Source organism: Hippocampus zosterae, chromosome 7 (genome assembly GCF_025434085.1).
Source record: "Hippocampus zosterae strain Florida chromosome 7, ASM2543408v3, whole genome shotgun sequence".
Lineage (NCBI taxonomy): Eukaryota > Metazoa > Chordata > Actinopteri > Syngnathiformes > Syngnathidae > Hippocampus > Hippocampus zosterae.
In genome coordinates, this window is record NC_067457.1 from 25388112 (window position 1) to 25412597 (window position 24486).

At 48.7% G+C, this 24486-nt stretch overlaps 4 protein-coding genes across 8 annotated transcripts in view; 3 read left to right on the plus strand and 1 right to left on the minus strand.

Annotated features, from left to right (window-relative positions):
- The window catches only part of fhod3a (formin homology 2 domain containing 3a), a 31637-nt gene extending 22277 nt beyond the window's left edge, over positions 1–9360 (plus strand). For 4 of the 5 annotated variants that reach the window (XM_052071967.1, XM_052071969.1, XM_052071970.1 and 1 more), the window contains 15 exons: positions 149–283; positions 407–457; positions 1605–1819; positions 2575–2883; positions 3161–3861; positions 4021–4158; positions 4788–4946; positions 5025–5207; positions 5639–5758; positions 5904–6065; positions 6222–6412; positions 6977–7223; positions 7588–7786; positions 7864–8028; positions 8157–9360. In XM_052071967.1, coding sequence (XP_051927927.1) covers positions 149–283; positions 407–457; positions 1605–1819; positions 2575–2883; positions 3161–3861; positions 4021–4158; positions 4788–4946; positions 5025–5207; positions 5639–5758; positions 5904–6065; positions 6222–6412; positions 6977–7223; positions 7588–7786; positions 7864–8028; positions 8157–8239 — 3058 coding nt within the window. In that variant the 3' untranslated portion in view covers positions 8240–9360. The remainder of the gene's footprint in view (positions 1–148; positions 284–406; positions 458–1604; positions 1820–2574; positions 2884–3160; positions 3862–4020; positions 4159–4787; positions 4947–5024; positions 5208–5638; positions 5759–5903; positions 6066–6221; positions 6413–6976; positions 7224–7587; positions 7787–7863; positions 8029–8156) is intronic. The other variant, XM_052071968.1, reaches the window with a different exon arrangement.
- Positions 9361–9592: 232 nt separating this feature from the next.
- Positions 9593–11704, plus strand: LOC127604742 (glutathione S-transferase A-like). The gene is made up of 6 exons (XM_052071983.1): positions 9593–9965; positions 10424–10489; positions 10575–10680; positions 10876–10994; positions 11074–11156; positions 11389–11704. The coding sequence occupies exons 1-6, from the start codon at positions 9795–9797 to the stop codon at positions 11519–11521; spliced, it is 678 nt and encodes a 225-aa protein (XP_051927943.1). The 5' UTR covers positions 9593–9794; the 3' UTR covers positions 11522–11704.
- Positions 11705–12726: 1022 nt separating this feature from the next.
- Positions 12727–15269, plus strand: LOC127604741 (glutathione S-transferase A-like). Its single transcript, XM_052071982.1, has 6 exons — positions 12727–12960; positions 13049–13114; positions 13753–13858; positions 14551–14666; positions 14781–14866; positions 14966–15269. Exons 1-6 carry the CDS (start codon positions 12793–12795, stop codon positions 15099–15101), a joined length of 678 nt encoding a protein of 225 aa, XP_051927942.1. The 5' UTR covers positions 12727–12792; the 3' UTR covers positions 15102–15269.
- A 3226-nt stretch (positions 15270–18495) lies between these two features.
- On the minus strand, positions 18496–23485 carry heyl (hes related family bHLH transcription factor with YRPW motif like). Its single transcript, XM_052071981.1, has 5 exons — positions 22721–23485; positions 21057–21123; positions 20268–20351; positions 19920–20001; positions 18496–19837 (listed from the first exon to the last, which is right to left on the minus strand). Exons 1-5 carry the CDS (start codon positions 22795–22797, stop codon positions 19197–19199), a joined length of 951 nt encoding a protein of 316 aa, XP_051927941.1. The 5' UTR covers positions 22798–23485; the 3' UTR covers positions 18496–19196.
- Between the last annotated feature and the right edge of the window lie 1001 nt (positions 23486–24486).

The window sequence follows — 24486 nt, forward strand, 5'->3', positions numbered from 1 at the left end:
ACGTGTGATCCTCACCGTCATGCCTTTCCAGTGTGTCTGCATGCTCCAGTGTGGACTCACTTGAGCGAATGAGCTGTTCAGATACATGACAAAAATATGAAAAGTCTTCAGAGAACGACTAACGAAGCGTCATTTGATTTTCCCTCAGGGCTCCCCTGGGAGGTCTCCTCTCCTCCTCGTACCGGCAACACCAGGAGTCCTTGGCGGCCGAACGAGAGCGGCGGCGCGTGGAGAGGGAGGAGAGGCTACAAAGGATCGAACGAGAAGAGAGGTCCAAACACAGGTGTGCCCCTGGGTTCCGCTTGCCACCCCCCCCCCCCCAAAAAAAACAGCAAAATTTCTTCTCTGTTCGGTTACAATTTCTCACGACTTGCTGATCATCTTTTCATCAATGTGTGTGCCACAGCCGAGACTATGTGGATAAAATGGAAGAGGCCAGGGTGGCGCGGGAAGAAAGGTAAGCATAATAAAATTTAAAAAATGAAAAAGGACGCATCATCGCCGAGGAAATGCTCACACAGTACAGGCAGCAACATTGTGCACTGCTTTCTAACGCTTTGCTGAAGCCATTTGACCTCACCAAAAGAAGTTTTTGAGCTTTAGGGTCCTCTATTCCTTCCTGTTTATTTGCTGTGTGCACGGATCCCCGTTCGCAGACACGTTGCCGTCACGCTCAGCAGCAGATTATTGGTCGGAAACGTGAAAAGATTTTTGTAATTTAGTAGGAAGTTGTGTTATTTTACACTCAAAGCTTCTTACTTCAAGGTTATTACAGTTCATGAAAACAAACAATGAATTAAATACTCTTGCAGTACATGCATCAGTTCTTTGAGTACCCTACTTAATGACACCATACTCAGTGACCTTTTTTAAAAATGTTTCACTCAACAAATACTCCATATATTAAAAAAAAAAAAAAAAGAAACTGACTAAAATTGATGCTTAAAACGAATGAAAATGCCCCCATTTTGTAAAGTTACAGCACTGGTGTGAAAGTTTCCCTCCATTCTCATGAGAATTAACGCCGGCTAACATGCGGAACCGAGATGTCACTCGCGCGTTTGCATACTGATGCAAATATTTTGCGCTCCCCGCGTGAAGCTGCGTGTGCGCATGGCCTTTCAACTCATAGAAATATTTAGCATACAGTGCTTCACTTTGCCAAGAGGAAACCTTATATTGTATGCATCCATTCAAAGGGTTCTTTGGCAGGGGCTTGGGGGTCGTGTTTGGATCTCGGCGCTCTGCAGACGGGACTCCCGCTTCATCCACCACAATACACAGTTGGCCACACTTCTTCGCTCACCCCCACGCCGTACTAACACACACACACAAAGCAGTATCCAGTTCCCCTTGGACCTCTGAAGTGGTCTGATGCTAATGAACTGGGAACAGAAGCGCCACATATTCATGGGAAAGAGAGAGGAGGGGTTAGTGGAAGGAGAGAGGAAGAAAGTCCACTCTGCACCCTCAATCTCCCGCCGGGAGGTTGGATGGTGCGGGACGGTTAGAGGAGGAAGCGGGGGACGGCGATCGGACGTAAAACGTGTCGGGCGTGCCTTTATTTCTCATTGAAACCGATCTTGTGCGATCCGCCCTCGCAGGTATAAGAATGTAGAGCGCCTGGCGGCCGAGGAATACGAGAAGGAGCGCGTTCCCCGCGGGCCGAGGACTCACCCCGACTTCGACCTGACCTTCGAACCCTCCGAGACGTGGCGGCCGTCGTCGACGCGCAGCAGCACCCCGTCGTCACGGGAGGACGGCGAGGCCGACGACGAAGCTGAACGCGCCGCCGGACCTTACGCGCCTTCTCGAGACGGTAAGAATCGCTTCGCCACGGGATCGGGACCCCCCCCGGCCTAACCCGAACGGGTGAAACGCGTGTCGATTTGCTGTGTTTGTACTCGGGCCAAAACCGTGTCTAAAATAGAATTTTTGCTTTTTTTCTTTGCGGTGCCATTTTCGATTGGTCCAACTTGAGAAATCCGAAAAATACGGTTCTTGATTTTGGTCTCCGACCCCTGCAAACGGCAGGGGAACGCGAATACTTTTCCATTTCGGCATGAAAAGATGAGTCTGACAGTGAATACTTCGCCATTGATAGATGACACTGAAAAAACACAAACGGGTGCATTCGTAAAATGCAAAGCGAGCTGAAGTGAAGCGGGAGCTGAAGCAAAAGCAGCGGAGGGCTGCTCCTTTGAAAAACCAAATGCAAGATGGAGGGAAATGGCTGAAAGGGCTATTCTAAAAGTGGTTTCTTTTTTTTGGGGTGGGGGCGTGTGTGTACAGTAGCCGGGTCGGGAAAACGAGGCCTCACGACGACCTCGCCGGCCGGCATCACTACGCCGACTGTAGTCGGAGTTGGTTTTTCGAGGCAAACAGGTTCTTCATTTCCTGTTCGTATTCCAGTCGCCGTCACAAGCCGGCTTTGTGTGCCTGGGATGTGGTTTCGCGTTTGTTTGACCCCTGTGTCCTCAGACAAGCAAAAGTCCAAAGACGTGAGGCGTTACACCGTGGAATTTTATACGAGTGTTGCGGACAATGAAGAAAGAATGTCTTTCTCTGTGACAGAAGAGGCCGATGACTCGAGGGCCGGCGTAGGACCCGAGGACAAAGAGGCTGAAGAAGAAGCAGAGGAGCAAGAGGAGGAGGAAGAGGAGAAAAAGGAGGAAGCGGAAACAGAAAGCGAGGGGGAAGGCGAGGAGGAGGAGCCTCCTCCAGCGGCAAAGGAGCACGAGGAGGCGGAGGAGGACAGCGGCATCCTGAGCGACAAGGAGCGGCAAAATGAGGAGGTGAACGAGAAGGACAACTGCTCCGCCTCCAGCATCTCCTCAGCCAGCAGCACCCTGGAGAGAGAAGAACGAGCCAACGCTGACAACGGTGAGGCTCTGCAACTGTTTATTTCAAACTGGGCGATGGAACCTTTGAAGGGCAACCGGGGGGATATTAAGATGGGGAATTTTATTTGCGGTACTTTGGGATCAGACAGGGTTTTATTTTTTAATTGGTTTTAGTTTTTCAAAATGTGCAATTCTTGACCATCAGGCCATCGGCAAATCCAATTCGGGTCGCGTAGAAATGACTTTGAAGTACGACTTGAAGCAAGGTGTACTTGTGCGGGACGATTCACCCTTGGCCTTGGTCTTCTTTCTTTCAGCCCTCAAAGAAGACGAAGCGAACAAACAAAGCAGCAAACTCAACAGTAAACTCTTCATGCTGGACATGTTGTACTCGCAAAACAAGAAGCCGTGCGAGGAGGATGAGGAGGACGACGCCGAGAAGGAGAAAGAGGAGACGCGCAAGGACGCCGAGAGACAGTCCAGCGATGAACCGGAGGACAACAAATCCGAGCAACGGGGGAGCATACGGCAGTTCGCCGAGCGCTTCGGAGACTTGATCAAGGACATGAGCGGCCCCCACCCTCATTTGGACATCCAAGGCGACGACGTGACGCCGCTTCCTGCTCTCAAGAAGGAGTCGGAAACCATCTGGGACCAACTCTTAGCCAGCCCTCGAGAGCTGCGCATCGGCGACATCGACTTCACGGACCTGACGGAGGCCGACGACGTCGACATCCTGGACGCCACTCTGACGGACGGCTGCGGCGACCTGCCGCCCCCTCCCCCTCCTCCTCCTCCTCCGCCTCCGCCGCCTCCTGCGCTCTCCTTCCCCTCCTTCCCTCCGCCCCCGCCCGTGCTGGGCACTTGTCCGCCCCCGCCTCCCTTGTCGGCGATGACGCTGCCTCCTCCGCCTCCGCCGTCGTTCGGTTCCCGAATGCCCGGGCCGCCCCCTCCTCCTCCTCCCGAGCCGCCTCTCTTCAACAAGAAGAAGAAGACCATCAGGTTGTTCTGGAATGAGGTGAGGCACGTCAACACCAATCTTGGCTTGCCGTGCGTAAACGTTCCTCTTTTACTTGGGATGCTGTTCATGCGTCTTTTCTGGAAATCATTTTCAACAGACCGCCGGCGGGGGCAGCGGGGAAAACTCAAATACGAGTCAATCGCTTTTTTTGTTCAGGTGCGTCCGGAATCGCCGCACAGGGACTACAGGAGAAATGGAGACTCGGTTTGGTCCAAACTGGATTCGGTGAAATTAGACACAGCCAAACTGGAACATCTGTTTGAGTCCAAGTCGAAAGAAATGCCTGTGATGAAGGTGAGCCTCGGAGTCCTTCTCCTCGTTCTTTTAGGTCCTTAAGCCAGGTCCTCAGTGTTCTGATCGAGATCAAACAACTCCGTTTATGAAGGTCCAAGCAAGCCTGGAGCTGAATTTCCAATTTGCAATTTAGTTTGGCTTTCCAAAGACTTACAGCCGAGGTCTACGCAAACAACTCTGGTCTCGGTCTTCTATATCCGTCAGTCACCGCGGGGCTCCCGGGCGTCGAGATCCACCAAAAAGCTTCAAAACTGGAGACGTGCCTCTTACGAACAAATCGCTACACGGGCACACACAAGCGCTTGTTTTCCATCCGTTTTGGCTTTAGAGGATTATCCGCAATGTGCAAAACGTGAACTCAGTGAGCCGCGTAGGATTGTCAAAATATTATAAATCCCCGAGTCTAATGTTCCCCGCCGTTGCAATCCGCAACCACGCTCACCGTCATGGCTACGTTGTCCTGCTCCTCCCTCCAACAAAACTTTGAGTCGCCCGCAGCTGCGGACAATAAAACCAAGGCGATGAGGTTTGAAATCTTTAAAAACCCGTCGAGCGGAGCGCAGGGTCAGTCGCGGTCGGAGACGAACGAGACCCGGCGGTGAGCTTCTGGCTGCGTTTGCCTCTCTTAGAAAACGGCAGCGGACGGCAAGCGGCAAGAGATCATCGTGCTGGATTCCAAAAGGAGCAACGCCATCAACATCGGCCTGACCGTCCTGCCCCCCCCTCGCACCATCAAGACGGCAATCCTCAACTTTGACGAATATGCGCTCAACAAGGAAGGCATTGAGGTACGGACGCCGGGATGGAAATGAAAGGAAGCCGGCTGCGGGTGTCGTCGCCCACTCTCGTGTCCGCCCGTCAAACAGAAAATCCTCACCATGATCCCCACGGAGGAGGAGACGCAGAAGATCCAGGAGGCTCAGCTGGCTAATCCCGACACCCCTATGGGCTCGGCCGAGCAGTTCCTGCTCACCTTGTCCTCCATCAGCGAGCTCTCTGCCCGACTGCAGCTGTGGGCCTTCAAGATGGACTACGAGGCAACGGAAAAGGTCCGTCCATGAGAATCCACTTCGATTCCCATTTCCCAACTTGACCCCGTCTCAATACTTTTGTCCGTCTATGTTCTAAATGTGCGCTGCATCTGTGCCGTGCCGACATCAACGCGGTGACCTCACATAGCTTCTTAGCGGAGCTCCTCTGGCGCATCACATGTTGCTCATACAGAGTTCAAAGTCGGAATCTCTCGAACCAAAACGGCTTTTCGTGTCGTCTCGTAAGATTTTGCGCTTCTCACGGGACACGCTCCTCTTTGAGATTTCTTTTGAAGACCATATTTCTAGCTAATCCGGACTGACCTCAACTCACTGTATGCGATTAATTTTTGCGATTAATTAATTACTTTTTTGCACGTGCATTAACACGTTGTAGTTTGTTCGTACTAAATGATACTTGTTTGCGTGACATTTTTTGTCTCCCGCAGGAAGTAGCTGAGCCATTGCAGGATCTCAAGGAGGGAATGGAACAACTAGAGAAGAACAAGACTCTTCGCTACATTCTCTCCACATTGCTCGCAATCGGGAATTTCCTCAATGGAACCAACGTGAGTCGGGATCCTTGATCCTTGATCCCAGACCGCTGCCATTCCTGGACTGATTTTTTTTTAGGCTCCACTTATATGCCTGAGCAAATTACTTGACGTTTTTTTTCTTGTTGTTTGTTTTTTGACAAATAAATGATGTGTCCAGGCGAAAGGTTTCGAGCTGACATACTTGCAGAAGGTGCCCGAAGTAAAGGACACGGTCCACAAACAGTCTTTGTTACATCACACCTGCTCTGTGGTGGTGGAGAACTTTCCTCAAAGCACGGACCTCTACTCGGAAATCGGGGCCATCACACGTTCCGCAAAGGTGGGCCTTTCGTGGTACCGATAATACATTTGCAAATATGGCAAATCGCATGGCGTCGGACGATATGCGCTGTAAATGAACTCACGCAAGCTCGTCCAAGCTTCCGAATGAGCTTTTACACTGACGTATCGTGATAATTCTCCTTATGGACGGCAGGTGGATTTCGACCTACTGCAGGAGAACCTGGGTCAGATGGAGCGTCGCTGCAAAGCCTCGTGGGACCACCTGAAGGTGATCGCCAAGCACGAGATAAAACCGCAGCTCAAGCAGAAGATGTCGGACTTCCTCAAAGACTGCGCGGAGCGAATCATCATCCTCAAGATCGTCCACCGCAGGATCATGAACAGGTGGCGCTCCTCACAAGAACATGTTCGCTGACGGGAATAACCCAGGTTATATTTAGCCTTCAGCCGACACGCAAAGATTGTCTCTCGGGCAAGATGTATCACTGTATTGACATCCGAAACTCAAGGCCTCCGACCTGAAATCCCAGATCCGGATGCAGATAACAGGTATTGCGCTTGAAACCTTTCCCAGCGAACCTGATGAGAGGTTTTGGTCACGTCGATTTTTCACTCACATCAAAGGCAGACCGAATATGAGTATTCTTCCGCGTTCTCATCATCCAAAGTGAAAATTCTGGAGATCAGAGGTATTGCGTTTCGGCCCGAGCGGTTCCTACCTACGCTGAGCTTTGGCGGCCTCTTGTGGCTTCTTCTGACATTTCAGCAAATAGCTGGCCATTGGTTCCTCCGAGAAAAAGGGAAAGCGTGATGTCTGTGATGCATCGACCGTGCGTGATAGGAAATGGATGACATATGAATTTAAAGTTATTCCGATAACTTCTGAAATATCAAAAGAATATGAACGAACTTTGCTTTTTCACTTATTTGTCGTCCTCTTCCGACCAGGTTCCACTCGTTCCTGTTGTTTCTGGGGCAGCCGGCTTACAATGCGAGAGACGTCAGCGTGCACAGGTTCAGTAAGATCCTCAGCGAGTTCGCTCTGGAGTACCGGACGACCCGAGACCGCGTGCTGCAGCAAAAACAGAAACGCGCCGACCACCGCGAGCGCAACAAGACGCGAGGCAAGATGATTGTGGACGTCGACGCGACAGTGAGTTGCCCCGCCCACATGACCTCTTCGCCGCACCCTCAGGTTCATTTTCCCGCTCTTTTTCCTCTAAACGCGCCTTTAAATTCCTCCCTTGATCCTTTATGTGCCGTGCTTTGACTTTGCCTCTTTTCTCCTGTGTAGTCTGATGGTGAAGAGGAGTGCGAGGTACCTGCATGTGCGTTTACGTGTGTGCATGATATCACGCCCTGTAACTTTCAGTCTTCTCATTTTCAAAATTGATTTCAAACTGAGCCAATCAGATTAATAGACTAGCGGAAGAATTTTAAACTCCCTTCTCCAGCTTACTGGGAGCCCGTGTGAAATCTTCACGACCGGAGTATTACATTCTGATCTCTTGGTCCTGGTCTGGTCCAGCTGACCTTTGCCCTCTTATCTTTGTATTCAGAGTGGGAGGCATGGTCCAAACAGCGCCCCTAGCGGCTGCCAGAGCGATCAGCCCCAAGGTCTGGGCCACGCGGAGGACGCCGCAGAACACGAGCACATGAAAGCCGTGCTTCGAACGAGCCTCAGCTGCGGTGCCGACAAGGACGGAAGCGGTGTGCCGGGCCTGCGGACGCGCACTCGTTCAAGACCGGGACGGGGAGGTGAGGGCGACTGCGCGATTGAAAAGGACCGATTGAATCCAATTTTCAACGCTCAATTTGAGAACGTGGGTCTCCAGGTAGCAGCATGCGGGCGCGGACGCCGGCCGTGGAAGACGCCGAGGTGTGCGGAGACGACGCCGCCGATGAAATCATGGAGCGCATCGTCAGGTCCGCCACTCAGGCTCCGGGAAGTAGACCGCAACCTCGAGAGAGGAGGAGGTCGAGGGCCAACCGAAAATCATGTAAGCGCCATGCGCAGCAAGACAAAAATCCACCCTACTGTTGGAAACGTCTTTCCATCCGTGGCCTTATTTTCTGTATACGCGCTCTGAGCTGCTAAGATTTGACGTGAATTTTCCTCTTCTTTCAGTGAGGCGGACCCTGAAAAACGGTTTGACCCCGGAAGAAGCGTTGGCGTTGGGTTTGACCGAGTCCGGCGAGCCGCAAGTGTAATCCACGCCCCTCCGGGGGGGTCTGTCCTGGTTGCCGTAGGCAACCGGTCCTTCACTCCGTCTGCTGCCTTTGCTACACGGTCTACTTGTTGCACCAAGCAGAAGCTCCTGGTTTCTGTCAGCTGCTAACCTTGCCGGATGTGTCTAAGCGCTGGAGTCAGTGTTGTTTTGTTTGTTTATTTGTTTGTTTGAATGCTGCACAAAGACAATCCTCCTGACGGTGTGACGAACAAAGAGGAGGCATCGTGACCAGGAGGAAAAGCGACGCTGCCGCTAGCGCTAATCGAAACGACTGTTATTTAATGACGTCACCGTGAATCCTATTTAAGCTGTGAACGAATGACCCAAAGATAAACTGATCACTCGCACCCACTTCCAAAGTACCTTCATGACAAGAATCACGGCGAGAAAGGCAAACCTGAAACGGTCGCTTGTGGCAAACGAAAGCTCTTCAATTGACTGTGTGCCTTTCTCGGATCAAAAGGGACAATGCTGTATTGCTTCACTCGCCTGCTTCCTCGGAGTGGCAGAAAATTAACTTTTCAGTTTGGGGCGGAAATGTTCTCAGTATTTATTTGAAAGCTCTCAGTCTCACTCTCAAGCTTTTTGCACCCTTACTAAGTCACTCTCGCGGTAAAGGAGGTTTTTTTTATTTTTGAGGAACTGTTTGTAAAGTGTAAAAAGACAAGATTCTTTTTTTTTTTTACAATTATTAAAGTATTTGAAAGACATGCAGCGAAGACGTGTACATGCCCTGTTACATCGGTGTTCGTAGCGTGCACGTGCAGTGCAGTTCAAGTTGTTTATAATATTTGTAGAAAGCTGTATTATAGTTGGAGCAAAACAAACAGAAGAGCCTAATATGTAAAATATGAAACGAACACAAGTGGAAACTGTAGATTTGGTTGTGTTGTGGGAAGTATTGTTTTTATGGAGCTACTCCTCGCTACTTTTGCTTTCAAAGCATTGTTGGGTTTTTTTTTTAAACGTTATCAAGATGAAGGGAATGAAGGCCCTTCAATAACCTGGGAAATAGATCAGGCCATGAAGTCCAATTGTCTCACTTGAAATGCTGTTTGGACATGTTCTACCAGAATAAAAATAAAACTATGTGTGGAGGTGCGAGGGCGTTGGCATATGAATCCATTCTGTTGTGTCCCATTTGGATTTTATTTCACTTTGTATGGAGTTCATTTTAATGTGCTGTTTGTCAACAGTGCACTTCCCCACCAACCACAATAAAGATAGGATGGGCCAGGCTGCGGCAACCCCCCCCACCCCCCCCCCCCTCTCCACGCCCCCCTTGTTGGAATAGGCGGATCAGATATGAATAATAATTCTCAACAGCCGTTGCGCCCCAGGAAAGGAAGACGATTCCTCACTTGCTCTTGACACTTTCGTCCGCCAGAGGTCAGTATCTCGCATAAGGCCGTCATACTGGCGAAGAATTCAACATTGAACAAGAAGTTAATCTTTTCGAGGCCATTTCGGGAGTCAGTGTACGTATCCGACGCAGCAACTTTCCGAAAACAAGTCCGTCCGTCCGTCCGTCCGTCATGGCCGCAGAGAACATGACACTTTTTTGGGGCTCCGGCTCAGCTCCCTGCTGGAGGGTGATGATAGCACTGGAGGAGAAGAAGCTGCAAGGGTACAAGCAAAAGCTGTTCTCCTTCGAGAAAATGGAACACAAGTCACCAGAGGTTTTGGCTATAAACCCCAGAGGACAGGTAAGAAGAAGCGTGCGTGCAAGTGGTTGAAAATAATTTTGTGGTCGTTTTTTCGGGCTAAACACGCCTTACTATACATCACTGGTGTCAAACTCATTTCACATGTTTGGCCACACACGGCCTCGGTAGATGTCAAGTGGGCCGGACCATTGAAATGATAGCTTACTTTGCTCTAAACAACCAAAACAATATGTATTTCCTTTGTTTTTGGTATAAAGAAGCACAAGAACATTTGGAAAATGTTGACATTTAATGAACGTATCTTTTACAAAACATTTCATGAAGCACCGTTCATTTCCTTCAACAATTGCGCAATTTTACTTTTATCATTCACATATATGCATTGCAAGTTCATCATTCGGCCTGGGTCGAGGTCCTGTTATTTGCGCATCTGCGCAAAAGTTATGTCATCACACGATACATGTATGATACTTGCTCAATAAATGGATTCTTTTCAGCTTCCTTCTTTCAAACACGGAGACAAGATTTTGAACGAATCCTACGCAGCCTGTTTTTACCTGGAGGTGAGTCAAAACAAAGAAGAGCAAACGTCGGCGTTGTTGATTGAGCCGCGGGGCCTGTTTTGAACATTTGCCTTGTTGACTGCAGAGCCAGTTCAAGAGTCAGGGGACCAAGCTGATCCCAGACGCCCCCGCCGAACAAGCCCTCGTGTACCAGCGCGTGTTTGAGGGCCTGGCCTTCTACGACAAATTAGGTGAGACGTTAAATAAGAGGCCCGGTGAAAACTTTGGACCGTTTTCACGATCCCTCGTAGCTGTGAGCTGCGTTTAAATCCCCCGCCCTTAAAACAGATCTGAAATCATTTTCGCCAGTCTCACGATGATGACGCGCCACGGTCGGAAAGCTTCCCTCCGGAATTAGCCCGTTAGCGACCAAACCTTATTTTTAGGAGCCGTTATCTACTACGAGTATTACGTGCCTGAAGGCGAGAGACATGCCTCCACCATCAAGAGGAACTGCCAAGACCTCGCCGCGGAGCTGAAGCTGTGGGAGGGTTACCTGCACAAGGTGAGCGCGGTGGCAATACAAAATGCTAGCTAAGTTCAGATTGTCCGTCAAGCTGGCTTCTTTTCGCCCGTCGTTGCAGACGGGATCCTACCTGGCCGGAACGTCCTTCACATTGGCCGATGTGATCGTCTTCCCGACTGTTGCTAATCTTTTCCGATTCGGGTGAGTTGGGAGGCTGGCCATGATGCCCGCTACGCTTGACACACTTGACACACTTGACACACTTGACACACTTGACACGATGAACTTTCATGCCTCCGTCACTGGAGCGATTTCAAAAGAGCATCAAACAGCTGCAGCTCATTCAGCACGTCGTCACCAATCAAACGTAATTGATTGTTTCTTTCTCGCTCCTGTCGGACACCCGAGAATTTCTCCTCTTTGGTATTTGAAGGTTGCCGGGTGAGCGTTACCCCAAAGTGGCCGCGTACTACGCTCTGCTGAAGGATCGACCCAGCATCAAAGCCAGCTGGCCTCCTCACTGGCTGGAGCGCCCCAAGGGAGAAGACACACTCAAAGACATGTGATGGGCCACGTCACTTCGGGCTTCGGAAAACAAAATATCGTTTGCACTGCTAGAACCACATCTGATCAAATTTGTTTTCCGCACTATAGGAAGGAAAGAGTTCTGCCTATTTTGTTCATTCAAAGGCAATTTTTGTTTAGATGAAGACAAAAAGATTCCATCCAATGAAGCACTTTAAAATGAATTATGGTGCAGTCTTCATTTTTTGCAAGTCACTGTTGAATCCATGACCAAACAAGAAGGTTGACTCCTGTCCCACCAAACTTCAAATCGCCGCCACGCCTAGTCCGGTTTTTGTTGCGCCAACAACAGTCCCTTTTTGCTGTCATGATGACTTGGGGTTTTCTTTTCTCTCTCAAATGCTGACACGAGCTCAACTTCATATTTGATTAGTGTGCAGATAGTCATGTTTGATTCTGCCGCCGCTTTGTGTCACGAAAAGCGTCGAAATTGGATCGGCCTTTGTCTGGCGACACTCGAAAGTATCATAAAAGGGTCTTGCGTAAGGAATAACGACTGTAACCTGATCTGTTCTTGACAATAGATACTAGAAAGTTGATATGGGCTGTATTGTACCGCACCGGCGTGAAACATGAAACAAAGTGCATCGAATTTGGAGCAATTAATAATTAATAATTCGGCGAGATTATTTTGTCTTTTGCGTAGCGGGCAAAGATTCGATTGAGTCCCACAAGTGTGTAAAGTCATTTGATGCAAATCTGTAAAAAATGTGTTTTTCATCAAATGTGATTTTTTTTCCTCTTTTGAAGTTTGGCGCACGCCTCTGGATGTTTTATTTGTTTTTCAGTTATGCACAAATAACCGATTGTGCACGCATCTGCAGAGCGGGCCAGGGAAAAAAAAGTGCTTAGTCATCGTGACGTTGCATGAAAAAACACGACAGGCAATACAATACAGACATCATTATCCTCAATAGCGATATGTGTCGGAATATAACCAGTTGGCGCGATGTCAAGTATTTTTTTTTAATGTTTAAAATACCGCGCGCGCCCCCACCCCCGCTGTAAACATCCAAGAGTAATGATTCCATCCTATAAAAAAATGCACTGAAGTATAAAGCTTGCAATGAAATAGTAGTTGGGTTTATTTACGGGGGCGTGACTATGCCAATTCATGTCGTGACTCACCTCTACGCCCAAACCGAAGGTGCCCCCCCCCCACCCCACACCCCCGCTTCGTTATATAACCGGACATGCCGCGATTCAACTCGGCAAGCGGTGCAGATTGAGGACCTCGCTGCAAATCTTAAACATGGCCAAGGAAATGACTCTGTACTGGGGCGCCGGCTCTCCTCCGTGCTGGAGGATTCAGATCGCCCTGGAGGAGAAAGAGCTCCGCGACTACAACAGCCACCAACTCTCCTTTGAGAAAATGGAGCACAAGTCGAAGAAAGTGCTCGATATTAACCCCAGAGGCCAAGTAAGTACGCTTGCAAAGAGCCGTTGGCATGCGACGACGACGACGTGTGTTATGTAACCCGTTTCAACTGTTTTGTGATTTGCGACAGCTCCCGACCTTCCATCACGGGCAACTGGTCATCAACGAGTCATGTGCCGCCTGCATGTATCTGGAGGTAAGGCCACAAGTGGCAGCGATACTCGCACGACGATTGATTCGATGAAAATGGTTGCCCTTCGAACCTTTGAAAGCGAATGCACTTTGCTTGGGTGCGCAAAGTGGTGTCGCGCAAATGAAGCGCAGCCGCTGGGAGGAAAAACAAAAGCAATTGACCCCTAACCTCATTTGAACTTTCAAAAGTACACCGGTTGCAATTTCAAATTCAAATTATTTTTGTCGGTGTGCAAGTAAGAAAAAAGTCAACATTCAAAAAAGTGGCGAAATGAACAGTACATTGGTTGCAGTTTCAAAAAAAATTATCGGTGTGCAAGTACAATAGTTTAAAAAAAATATATACTATATATATATATTACACAGTATATATTTACAATATCAATGTTGATACTGAGGCGCACAGTGGAAAAAAATGCACACAAGATCGTTTATCTCTTATTTAATATTTCTCATAAAAAAGATCAAATGCTTTACTTGACTTAAGGCCAAAGTGACGACTTGTCCTCCGATGAACTTGAGAACACATGTAAAAAGTGGGGAGTGTACTCAACAATGCCTGAGGCAGCCGGCATTGCTCATGACACCAAAATAAATAAAAAAAACAACAACCTAACTTTGTTTTACTTTAACATGTGACAGAGTAAGTTCAAGAAGCAAGGAAACGAGCTGATCCCAACATGCTCCAACGAACAGGCCTTGATTTACCAGCGCGTGTTCGAGGCCGTTCCACTTGGCCAGAAGCTCGGTATGCAAAGAATCTCATTTTACAGGTTTACATCCTTTCCTTGATCACATCTTGTGATTTGACGCTTGATCGCCTTTGTTTCTAAGTTCATCGCAACGCGCTCTTCTTTCCCAAACATGAGGGATGCTCGTTACCAGGAAGCCATCCCGAGAGATGTGGGGCTGTTCAAAACACAGCAATGCCCTTGTGACGTGTTTAAAAAATTAAAAAAAGGTCCCTGATGTTAATCCAACTCAGGATCACATGTGAGGAGTGCTGAGTCAAATCATAAGACACAGTTATTTGGACCACTTTAGGAATTCATGTGAAGTTAAGACACAATAGCGCTTTGTACTATGCTGCCGCCTGGTGGCCAAGGCACAAACACCAAAAGCAGCAGCCCGACGTCCACTGAATTGAGACAAAAATCTGTTGGCAATATTTCACATTGCAGATATTATTGTCATCACCATATGCTTTTTTTTAAAATATAGAATAATTACAGATTGCTATTTTTCTTATTGAAACCAAAACATGATACAAAAATGCGTTTGGATTTTGAGAGGGTGTTACGAATTCATCAAACAAAATACCCTTACGCCGAAACCGCAGGCGAAAAAACATGAAAATAAAATGCAGAAATGAGCATCCGCACCCTCACAAGATCTCACCAGTCCGGTTTGACCTGATCTCGAAAACTTGACATATTGCAGGTGATGTCATCTATTACGAGTGGAAGGTTCCAGAGGGGGAGAGGCACGAGTCTGCAAAGCAGAGGAACAGAGATGCTCTGGCGCTCGAGCTCAGCCTGTGGGAGGGGTACTTGAAGGTAAAAGAAAAGCACAAAATACAGTCTTGACCCTTGACCCCCTTATTATTTTTTGGGGGGTTGCATAAAATGGGGTTTGAAATGGTTCCGTTATCCGTTTTTGCCGTTTTGCAGCGGACTGGACCTTTCCTGGCAGGAAAGACCTTTTCCTTGGCCGATGTCGTGGTTTTTCCAAACATCGCCTACGCCTTCCACTATGGGTGAGTGCGTCAAGGGAGGGGTGATAATCAACACGTTAAAAAATATATATCTCGACATCAATGGAAACAAAAGGAACACTTTTCTCTTTTTTATTCAAGGTTGTGTCCTGAGCGTTTCCCTAAACTGGCTCAATATTACAACTTGCTGAAGGAGCGTCCCAGCATCAAAAAAACATGGCCTACAAACTGGGAAGTCAAAAAAGATCTGCTCAAAGACCTCCAAAATAAATGTTAGGTTTTTTTGGGGGAGGGTTTGGGGGGGTTCTACAGAGCAGCGATCACGTGAATAAGAGCGCTCTTCACATTGCATGTCAAATGTCATCTTGTACTTCTTTTAAAACGTGCGACTCTTGCAGTTTCATATGTGCCGTGAAAATCAATAAAAACTCACTTACAAATAAAAGCGCAGTCATCCGTTGCTCTCTTTCAAGGTCACCGGAGGTGACCTATCAATTGAAGTCCCGATTTCACGGAGTTCATTTTCCAAACTTCATGATGACGGCCAGATTTTTCCCCACAAGGCCTTCGCGCCAACAACGAACCGCTAACTGCCGCCGCAACCTTGCCTATGAACAAAATGCACGCCGCGGGATTCCCCCTCCGTTGCTTAGCAACGCTACTGTCCGTCTCGTACATCGTTGCCCTTTCTGCCGCGTCTCAAGGAGCCGCCGATATAACGTACGGATTCGTCATGTCCTTCCAGGTACGTTGCAGCGAGGTCCGACTACAATAGCTTGGGTGACATGCTACTTCCACTTTTACGAGAAAACGTGCAACATGGCATGCTTGCTTCACTTCATTGAGAGATGAGGATTTTTTTTTTTTTGAGCCAGCACCTCATCCAACAGCTTTTGGATCTTCCTCGTATCTTCTGAGTGGTCCAATTCTTGTCATTACAAAAGGAAAAATCGATCGATACCTGTTGAATGGGACTTAGCTGCCAGGAACAGACAACACAATAGTGGTTGCAATTGTGGAGAATCGCTAACATGTTTTGACCTTTTTTTTTTAAAAGCAAACCAAGTTGTCCCCAATGTTGTTTGAATGGATTTTTTCATTTTCATGAAATGTTGGTGTTTCAGTAGGCCTTGCGCAACTTCCAGGTTTTTGTTTTTTTTTTAACAAGGAGCTGAACGTAAATATATCATACGGTGACCCTTTCAGTGTTTCTGTGTCATTTTAATGGCCGCTTCCAACTTAGAACGTGTTCTTGGAAGCAAGTCAAAGGGCGGGGGTGGGGAGGCGGGGGGGGTGTGTTGGTCAATCGCGAGGTTTCGCCTTGATCTCATGTCAAAATGCAAACAGAATGACAAAGGGGGCTGATTGAAGCGGGTGTTTTATTGGTCCTTTCATGAGTGCGACACCTGTTTTCAATTTGGCCCTTCAACTCCTTGTTGGAGAACAACAAGTTGCGCAACAAGTCGTGATTGCCGAACGACTGCTCTGGCATTCAAAAGTTCACTTGTGAAGGTTGCCGACAGTTCATCCAGGAATCCGATGTCCTAACTTGTTGGAAGTGTTGGAATAATGGTTTCCCGGACCTCTCTGCAGGCACTTCTACTGCTACCTAAAGTCTACGCCCTTGGGACAGCCCAAAGTTCAGAAAGTCCTCAGTGGGGTCACCTCCGGGTATTCTCTCAAGGTGAGCAAACTGACCAATGAGGTGTCTGGGTTCACCATGAGGAACTGCATTTAGACAATTACGGGACCAATGCATCGAAATGGTCCTTTCTGAAATAACACAAAATACATGTTCCTAAAATGAAACAAGGTTTCATTTTCTGTTCCCGGAACTCGTGTCTGGTTTTCAGCCATTGCACTTCTTGAACACCAAAGTTGTCAATCAGCTGAAGTTGCAAACTCGGACTGTGCTTTCTGCTGGCAGCAGAGGTTGCTCAACTCAAACAAACAAGATTGGTTTCCGTTTTATTTATGGGACCTTGAAATGTAATCCGCAAAACATCATTCAAGTATTATTTTATTTTTTAAATTCAACAACCTCGTCTTCTGATGTATTATCAGTGCCGCTTTGTGTGGGTTTTTTTTTTTCCTTCTCCAAAACGGCAAGTATATGCATCAAAGTAAGATATTTGGAATTTTCTTCCCCACTGGTGCGAAAGAAAACAACAATTCTCCTGGTGCTGAGTGTTTGATTATTTATGCACGCACAAGCAAATGCGCGGACAGACAATGACTTACTGGAAATTAGTAAGTAAGCATGTAACGGTCTTAGTTTATTTTCACGCAGCAGCAAAAAGGTTCTCTGTTTCAGATGTGTGCGTGCATGTGTGTGTGTGTGTGTGTGTGTGTGTGTGTGCGCCTGTTTTATTGCTCTCCTGGTGCCTTGCATTTTAATTTGTTCTCACAGACACGCCCGAGACACACAGACACACACACACAAATGATGGCTGCGTCTTCCTGGCTCCCCTCCCCCGTGGGAACCTCCGTGCAGTGTGACTGTGGTCGTGCTCTCTGGAAGCTGCGGCGGTGACTCTGGCTCCTCCAGTCAGAACGCTGCCAGCGAGGCCGTGCGTGTGCGCGCGACAGCGCCCTCCACAAACATTCCGCCGCAATCCCCTTCGTGCAACCGCCGGCCGACCTTGCACGAGAACCGTGCCGCCGCAGCGGTTCAGTCCTGACGCCAGCCACCGAGACTCGCATGATACACACGCACGGCTCGGCATAAACAAAGCCTTCGGAAGGCGCACCGACTCGGGGCGACGGGCGCGCGGCGTTGGCCCGCCAGCACGCCGGCCCGAATAAACAAAGTGCGCGTTGCGGAACACACACATTTTTGGACCGCAGACCGCAGACATCGCATCCTGGAGGAGATCAAAGCATTCTCCGGCAAGCACACAAGTCGCTCTCATCCCCCTCGCGACTGTTTTCGTGAGGCACGACACAATTCCGCTTGTCGACTTGAGAGGCGTCATCCATCACTGTTCCCGCCGACCCCTGCGGGATCCGCGCTCTTCCTCTCATCTCGCCCCGAAGTTGTCATCTTGCCGCCGCACATGCTTGGCAAATGCAGGCAATGGGAGTCTTCTTCATTGTTTCGGCCCGCATCCCCCCGTCTCATCCTCAGTGACTTGCCCATTGTTGAGGAGACAGCGGCGCAGACAAAACGTATGGGCGACCGCAGGATTGGGGGTAAAAAAAAAACATAAAAATGGCAATGGAGAAGAAGACGCCGGCTGATATGAGGGCAAACATGATTACAGGAGAATGCGGTGGCTTTGCACGCTACGTTGTCCCCTCCCCGGGATACCGACTGTCCTTAGCCGATGCGAATGAGGCCGTTCCCGATGCAATTTCTTTCTGGCCGACACTACGAGCTCACGTAAATGTCACGGCGTTCGCTGCCCTTGCGTTTTGTACCTGGGCCTTCAGTGGGATCTTCCCAGACACGTGGCCATGATAGCAAGCGTCCATTCAAGTCGGCTGTGAAAAGTTCCGCCGATGTCATTGAGGCTCTCCCGACGATGGTTTCAATCGAATTGATTGGAGAAACATTCCCAGCCGCTAACGGCCTGACGTTAACACTTTGAACCGCTAACTGTTTTACAATTTAGGTGTGTGAGTGAGATGTGTGAAGGAATAAATCACGAAACGAGGAGAAGTCGAAACAGTCTAGAAAGGAGTTCATCATTTTTATGGTGTTTTAAAAGAAAAGTGACAATACTTTGAGAAAGAGGTCATCATAACATGAAAAAGGAATATTGGGGCCAAACACGAGGCTACAAAAGGGCTCCTTAGGTGGGCGTGTCCAGCTCCGGTCTACAAGGCTCCGGTCTCTTCGGGGTGTCCCTCCTGCAACGCACCTGATTCAAATGATCAGCTTTTGAATCAGGTGTGTCACAGAACACATGCAATCAAAAACCTGCATGACAGCAACTCTGGAGACCCCCCCACAACCACCGCGCTGCCCCCATTCTTGGGAACGGCAGCAAAATACACAACCAAAAGGTAAAGGCACTTCTTTTTTATGTCCTGTCCCCCCCCTCCCCCCCTCTTCTTTTCCCATCATTTTATGTGTCATTGATTTGGAAACTAATACAGACAACCCAGCTGAAAAAGCATTCTTTTCTGTTAAACATATGACTCTGTTGGACATTCTTTTTGACAATCAAGGTCGTCCATTTGCTCACAAATGTTGTCTTCATCATTCCTCCATACTTTTTGTTGGCGATTATCTGAAACTTTCAGTCTGATATGGCTTGTAGAGTCCTTGAAAGAAAGAGACGGTCCTTAAATGTCCTTCGATCGTTTGCTACATCGGCGTTTGGTGTCCCACGGGCGGGTCATTTCGTTTTTTGACAAAAGACGAGCCTCAAAAAGCTCCAATTTCGGTCGCCCATCCTTGAGCTGACTTGCCCGATCCAACGATGCCCCGACGCTGGACTGCGGAAGACACCAGAGGAGCGAAGGGTCTGAAAGAGACGAGTGGCGGTGCGCTGGTTGGAGAGGAAGCGGAAGGGGCGGGCGGAAGGGGCGAGTTCCTGGAGGTGCTCCGCGGAGACGCCTGCGCCAGCCTCGGGGGGCCCGAGGACGGAGATGGCGCGGGGGACGGCAGCCTGCGAACGGTCGCGAGAGCCGCGGGAGCCAGCAGGGGCGGCGCCCCCCGTTGGCAGCCGGCCAGCGGCGCCAGACGTAGGGCCGCGGCCGGCGGGTAGCTTCCCATCAAGGAGAGATCCCGTCGTCCGCTGGGGAATGGCGGCGAGGACGAGGCCGACATCTGGGGGAAGGACACCCAGGGCCAAGGAGGGAAGGGCAAAGCGGAGCTCGGGGGTGACTGAAGAAGCAGTGGGTCCAGCTCGCTTGCGCAGTGGGAGAGATGGGTGACCAGGCGGGCGCCTATCGGGTCTGGAGACTCTCCTTCGAGGGAGCTGAGGTACCGGACCACCTCTCCGACGCACTCCCTGAAACCCAGAGTCCTGTAGTCCACCGCCAGAGCCCTCGCATCAAAGTAACCTGGAACCGAGTGGGGGACAATTGTCATAGGAGAAGCCGTTACACAGAGCATTTGAGGGTCAATGCAATGAAGAAATCGTACCTTTCCCTCCCATGGCATGCAAAAGTTTGAGGTGGTCCACAGTCATTTGCAGAATCTCGGCTTTCTCCAACTTTGACGAGCCCTGGAGAGAACAGAACAGAAAGTCCTCAGTGATTTCATTTCATCAAGTACTTCAGACCTCCAGCGAGGCCCGACCAATTGTGTCATGTAAAAATCAACAGCTAGAGGCCTGGATTTTAACAACCCTACCCGCCCCACACCCCCCCAAAAAGCAGGTCATTCAGAAATGAAACTGGTCTAAAACATAGCAATGCAAAATTACAAAACTGATGGTGCCGTTGATCAAAATGTTTGCTCCATAAATAACCATTTGGCTTGAGTTGTCACCTGTTTCTCAAAAGCGCTCGGAACCATCCTCCTTAGCTCCGACAGACTGTGGTTGATGCGGTCCCTGCGCCGCTTCTCAATGATCTAATGGAGGGCAGAAGGATTTTAAGACCATTTGAATATCGTTAGATTATTTTGACCCCACTGTCAAAAAAAAAACACCCTCTCATTTCACAGCAGTGGCGTGGCACGCAAAATCTCTTGGCCTCAACATATTTTTGCAGTCGGACAAGTGCTTGCCAGAGCAAATGGTGGCACTATAACTCAAAACTTTGAAGCGTTTTAGCCAATCTAAAATCTGAAGGAGGTCTTCTCCGGAAAACACACAAAAACCAAAATTAGTAGACCGATGTCAATGGGTATCGTCTTTCCTCTGTGCCCTGCCTTAAACAACAGCAGGCAATGGACACGTCCCCGCGCCCCCAAAAAAATTCTCTCAAACTCACGTAGAAAAAAAATGGTCCTTTAAAATACCCATAAATTCCATACAGATGCCCGTATGCCTCGAGAGAAGCATCTCCAAAACAACCCAGGCTAAATTTAGCTCCTCCCCTCGATTTACAAAGCCTGTCTCTCAGTTGAGATGTCTCACCGCAACATCCATCTTACAACTGAGCTGTCACAGGATGCTTAAAAAAGACCACCCAATAAAATAAAAGGGAATGTTGAATTTTTCAGAAATTGGCAAATGAAACTGGGCGTTAAAATGGAGTTGGGAAACATGCAAGATGCAGAACTTTTTTTTCAGGGAAGCGGCGTTCAACCACACTCGGGCTTTGATGCACTCACCCCTCTTCTCTTCTTTCGCGCCAGAATCTGTGATGTGCTGCCAGGGGACATGGACCCGGTGACTGGGCTGCATATCAAACATCAGAATATATGGTGAGTCGACATCTTGTTACGGTTACCGTTCTTTCATGTAGCACAGAGGCAGAAGGAAACGTCAGAACTTGCGGGGACATTTGCCGCACAAGTGTGTGTTTGCGATGTCACATCGCACGCCGGTCGACGTTCCGTCCGTATTAACGCAGTTTGGCAAGATGATGTTGCAGCCCGGAGGCCGACTCCCATGGGCCCCCCGAGCCGAGATGGTTACGCCCCGCCAATGTTTGTTTGCGCCCGGACCTGCCGCTGAGAGCGCCATCATTCTCCCTATTGTCTTTTTATTCCATTTCGTCGCTGCCAATTTGGGCCGTGTGTTTTTGCTTAGGATGCCGTTTGATGGCTCCCACTTGAAAGGGCACGTCACGCAGAAATTTGCTTGACCCGGGGGCCCTCTTTCATGCCACGTACTGCCTGCTGACGTCGTCAGAATTCCTGTGACTCCAAACACGCACTGACACAATAAACATGGATGGGTTTGTGTGTGACAACGCAACGGTCTCGTTCCCTGATGTTTCTTTTGAAAACTTCTCTTTTTTTCTCTCTGTGACTCAGCGTCTTCAACCTCACAGCCTTTGAGCCCTCGTGTTGACAATTTGAACAACGCGTATAAATGTCTGACAACATGCGTCAATTTCAAAAACGCTTCAGGCAGTTTCTCTTCATGTGAAACTGTTTCATGAGTTTTATTTGATCTTGTCCTATGACTGAACATTGAATGCACCGCATTCTACCATAAGTACTGTGTCAGAAATTCTGCCTGTATCAATATTTATTTTCCAGTCGCAGAGATGGGGTATCCGTTTTGTAATTGCATGATGAGGTTTCGAAAAATGTGTGTGTGTGTGTGTTTATTGGGCCGTAAGCTCCCCAAGTGACTCCAAATATTTTACACACAGTATTGGATTTTATTATCATGTGTGGTTTGTGAGTGAATTGTAATATTATTCAACTTTCAAATGTTGAAAATAAAGGCTCAACACATCAATTAAATAACTGACATATTTTATCGTGCAGCTCGGTGGCAAAAGTATCATAGAAGTTTTTTTTTTCCCCCTGAATTTATCTGCGAATGATCAAGAGACGCGCATTCGATTGTATGCAAACCACGCCGTTTCACGGTAATGCTAAATTGTTCGATGGAGCGGTGTTCATCAGTCAAGTTTCTGCTTGCGTTTACTTTCGGGAAGTGAACTCCAAATCTGAAGGTGTTCATCTTGTCAAGTGCGTAAAAAAGTGTGAAATTAATTGGAGTTAACTCGCACCATGAATGGATCATCAAAAAGCGGGCTGCACGTGCAATTAATAGTCATTCCCAGAAACTTTTTTTTTTTGGAATGCAGACATTCGATCCCAGTCCAAAAAGTTTTATGTCCGCTATTATTTCGAGTAAAGGAGGGACTGAAAATAGCTGATTTGAATGAGTGAGAGGAATTACAAAAAATACATCATAACTCGGCAAATTGAGTCAAATGGATTTGCAGGCCTCGTCTTTTTATTTTTTCTTACGTTCTGTCAATTCCACATGCACTTTGGTTTCCCTTTTTCGGGCACGCGGCGGGGATGCTCACCAGTAGCCGTCCTCTTGTCCCACATCGATCAGCTCGTCCGTGTCCGACTCTGAGCTGTAATCGTGAGGTCTCTTCATCTCTCCGGCCCTACGAGGTCAGCCGAATCTCGTCGCTGGAAACGCTCCTTTTGCACCGCGGATGTGTGTCCCCCACACCCCCCACCTCGCCGCCTTCTTCTTGCGTCTCCTCCTGTCGCCTCGAAGAAGCCTCGTGGCTTGTCTTCCCTCCTCTACCGGCACTTGCTCGACCCCCGAGGTCCCATGACAAAGTGCCGAGAATTCCCGAGCTTCTATTCGTCTGCCTCTGGCATGTCCTCTCCCTGTCACAGCCACCTCCAGACAGCGTTTGGCAGTTGAAGCGGGGTTGCCAGTTTTGGCTCCATCCCCCCCGTCGCCTCCTCTTTGTGTCCCTCCTCCCTCCCTCCCTTTAATCTGCCCTTCCGCGGCTTGTCACCCCCACTAACCACCACCGCCACCCTGTCCTTCCAGCCCCCGAGCTCAGTCACCCTCTGTCAATTAGCCTCCAGTTCCATCCTGCTCTCCTTCCCTCCTTCCTTCCTTCCTTCTTTCTTCTTGCGCTCCTTTAATTGTGTGCTCATGTCGAACAATGGCGGGGCTAATTTGTGGCAGAGGGGTGAGGAGTCTGGGAATGATGAACCACGATGGACTCCATCTCCACTTGTATGAGTAGACTTCACGTGTGCGCGTGTGAGAGTCATTGTTCTCCGAGGTGAGGAAAGGAAAGTTCAGAATCAAACGTTGCAATCCTTATTTTGAGAGATGAGAAGGTTTTGGCCTTTCCAGTCCTGACACATGAGCCGCATCCTTATCAATTATCTTATCCATGCACATGAGATGAGGGAATGAAATAACACAAATGGTTTCCTTTTTTTGGGGTAGTGGGGGGGTTCTTCAAGGAATTGATAAGCAAGCGAGCGGCTCCAAGAACTGAATCACTGGTTCTCAGAGTCCATTTTTGATTTCCATCACTGCCTTTGTGTTTTGTCAAAGCAGAGTGGCCCTTAAGTCGAGTCGCTTAGAATGAGAATGACTGACTGAAATATCCTTAAGTACAAAAGTCATTTTGAAAATTTGTCGCGGAGACAAAAAGAAGTTTTTTTCGTGTTACATGGTGAATTTTTCATCGCCACGGTTTTTCGGCCGGCACACCCAACAACACTTCTCTGAAATGAGGCCTTGCTTCTCAGAATCTCTTGTTTCTGATTAAGGTCATTGCTAATGATCCCCACTTCCGCCGCTCTCTCTTTTTTTTTTTTGTATTGTCATCATTAGCGAAATAAGTAACAAGCTTATTTTTGAGTGTGCGTGAAGTCGGCAGGAAAAGTGCACTCGCGTGAAGAGCACATACCTGGAAACATACTCGTAAGCGTGATAACTAAGTATTTGTACTTTGTTACTCGCCGCCACCGAAGATAAGAGCCCAGGTGCCAAGTGTCAAAGCAAAGCTACATGACAGATAAGAGGCCCGGCCCCATACAGGTCCTGTACACTGGGGGTCAAGGGCGCTATCAGCCCAGTGAGTGTCTGAACATCTGGCTTCTTCACTGGACAGGTTAGCACTCATGCATGCACACACACTCACACACACACTAACCGCGCTCCATTCATTCACACATGCGGCTCTGTGCAACACTCAGTCATCGGTTCCACAGCCACCGTGGGAAGATCGCTGGCGCTGATTGCCATGGAAACACGAGAGCCCGGCGCCGTGTGTGTGTGTGTGTGTGTGTGTGTGTGTGTGTGTGA

Excerpts from the sequence above, each read along its gene's own strand:
- LOC127604742 (XM_052071983.1), top strand. The coding sequence starts at position 9,795 with ATGGCCGCAGAGAACATGACACTTTTTTGGGGCTCCGGCTCAGCTCCC. Across the intron at positions 10,490-10,574 it reads CAGCCTGTTTTTACCTGGAG|AGCCAGTTCAAGAGTCAGGG; the intron begins GTGAGTCAAAAC and ends TGTTGACTGCAG. Across the intron at positions 10,681-10,875 it reads GGCCTTCTACGACAAATTAG|GAGCCGTTATCTACTACGAG; the intron begins GTGAGACGTTAA and ends CCTTATTTTTAG.
- LOC127604741 (XM_052071982.1), top strand. The coding sequence starts at position 12,793 with ATGGCCAAGGAAATGACTCTGTACTGGGGCGCCGGCTCTCCTCCGTGC. Across the intron at positions 14,667-14,780 it reads TGTGGGAGGGGTACTTGAAG|CGGACTGGACCTTTCCTGGC; the intron begins GTAAAAGAAAAG and ends GCCGTTTTGCAG. Across the intron at positions 14,867-14,965 it reads GCCTACGCCTTCCACTATGG|GTTGTGTCCTGAGCGTTTCC; the intron begins GTGAGTGCGTCA and ends TTTTTATTCAAG.
- heyl (XM_052071981.1), bottom strand. The coding sequence starts at position 22,797 with ATGAAGAGACCTCACGATTACAGCTCAGAGTCGGACACGGACGAGCTG. Across the intron at positions 20,352-21,056 it reads CGCGAAAGAAGAGAAGAGGG|ATCATTGAGAAGCGGCGCAG; the intron begins GTGAGTGCATCA and ends GCCCTCCATTAG. Across the intron at positions 19,838-19,919 it reads GCATGCCATGGGAGGGAAAG|GTTACTTTGATGCGAGGGCT; the intron begins GTACGATTTCTT and ends ACTCGGTTCCAG.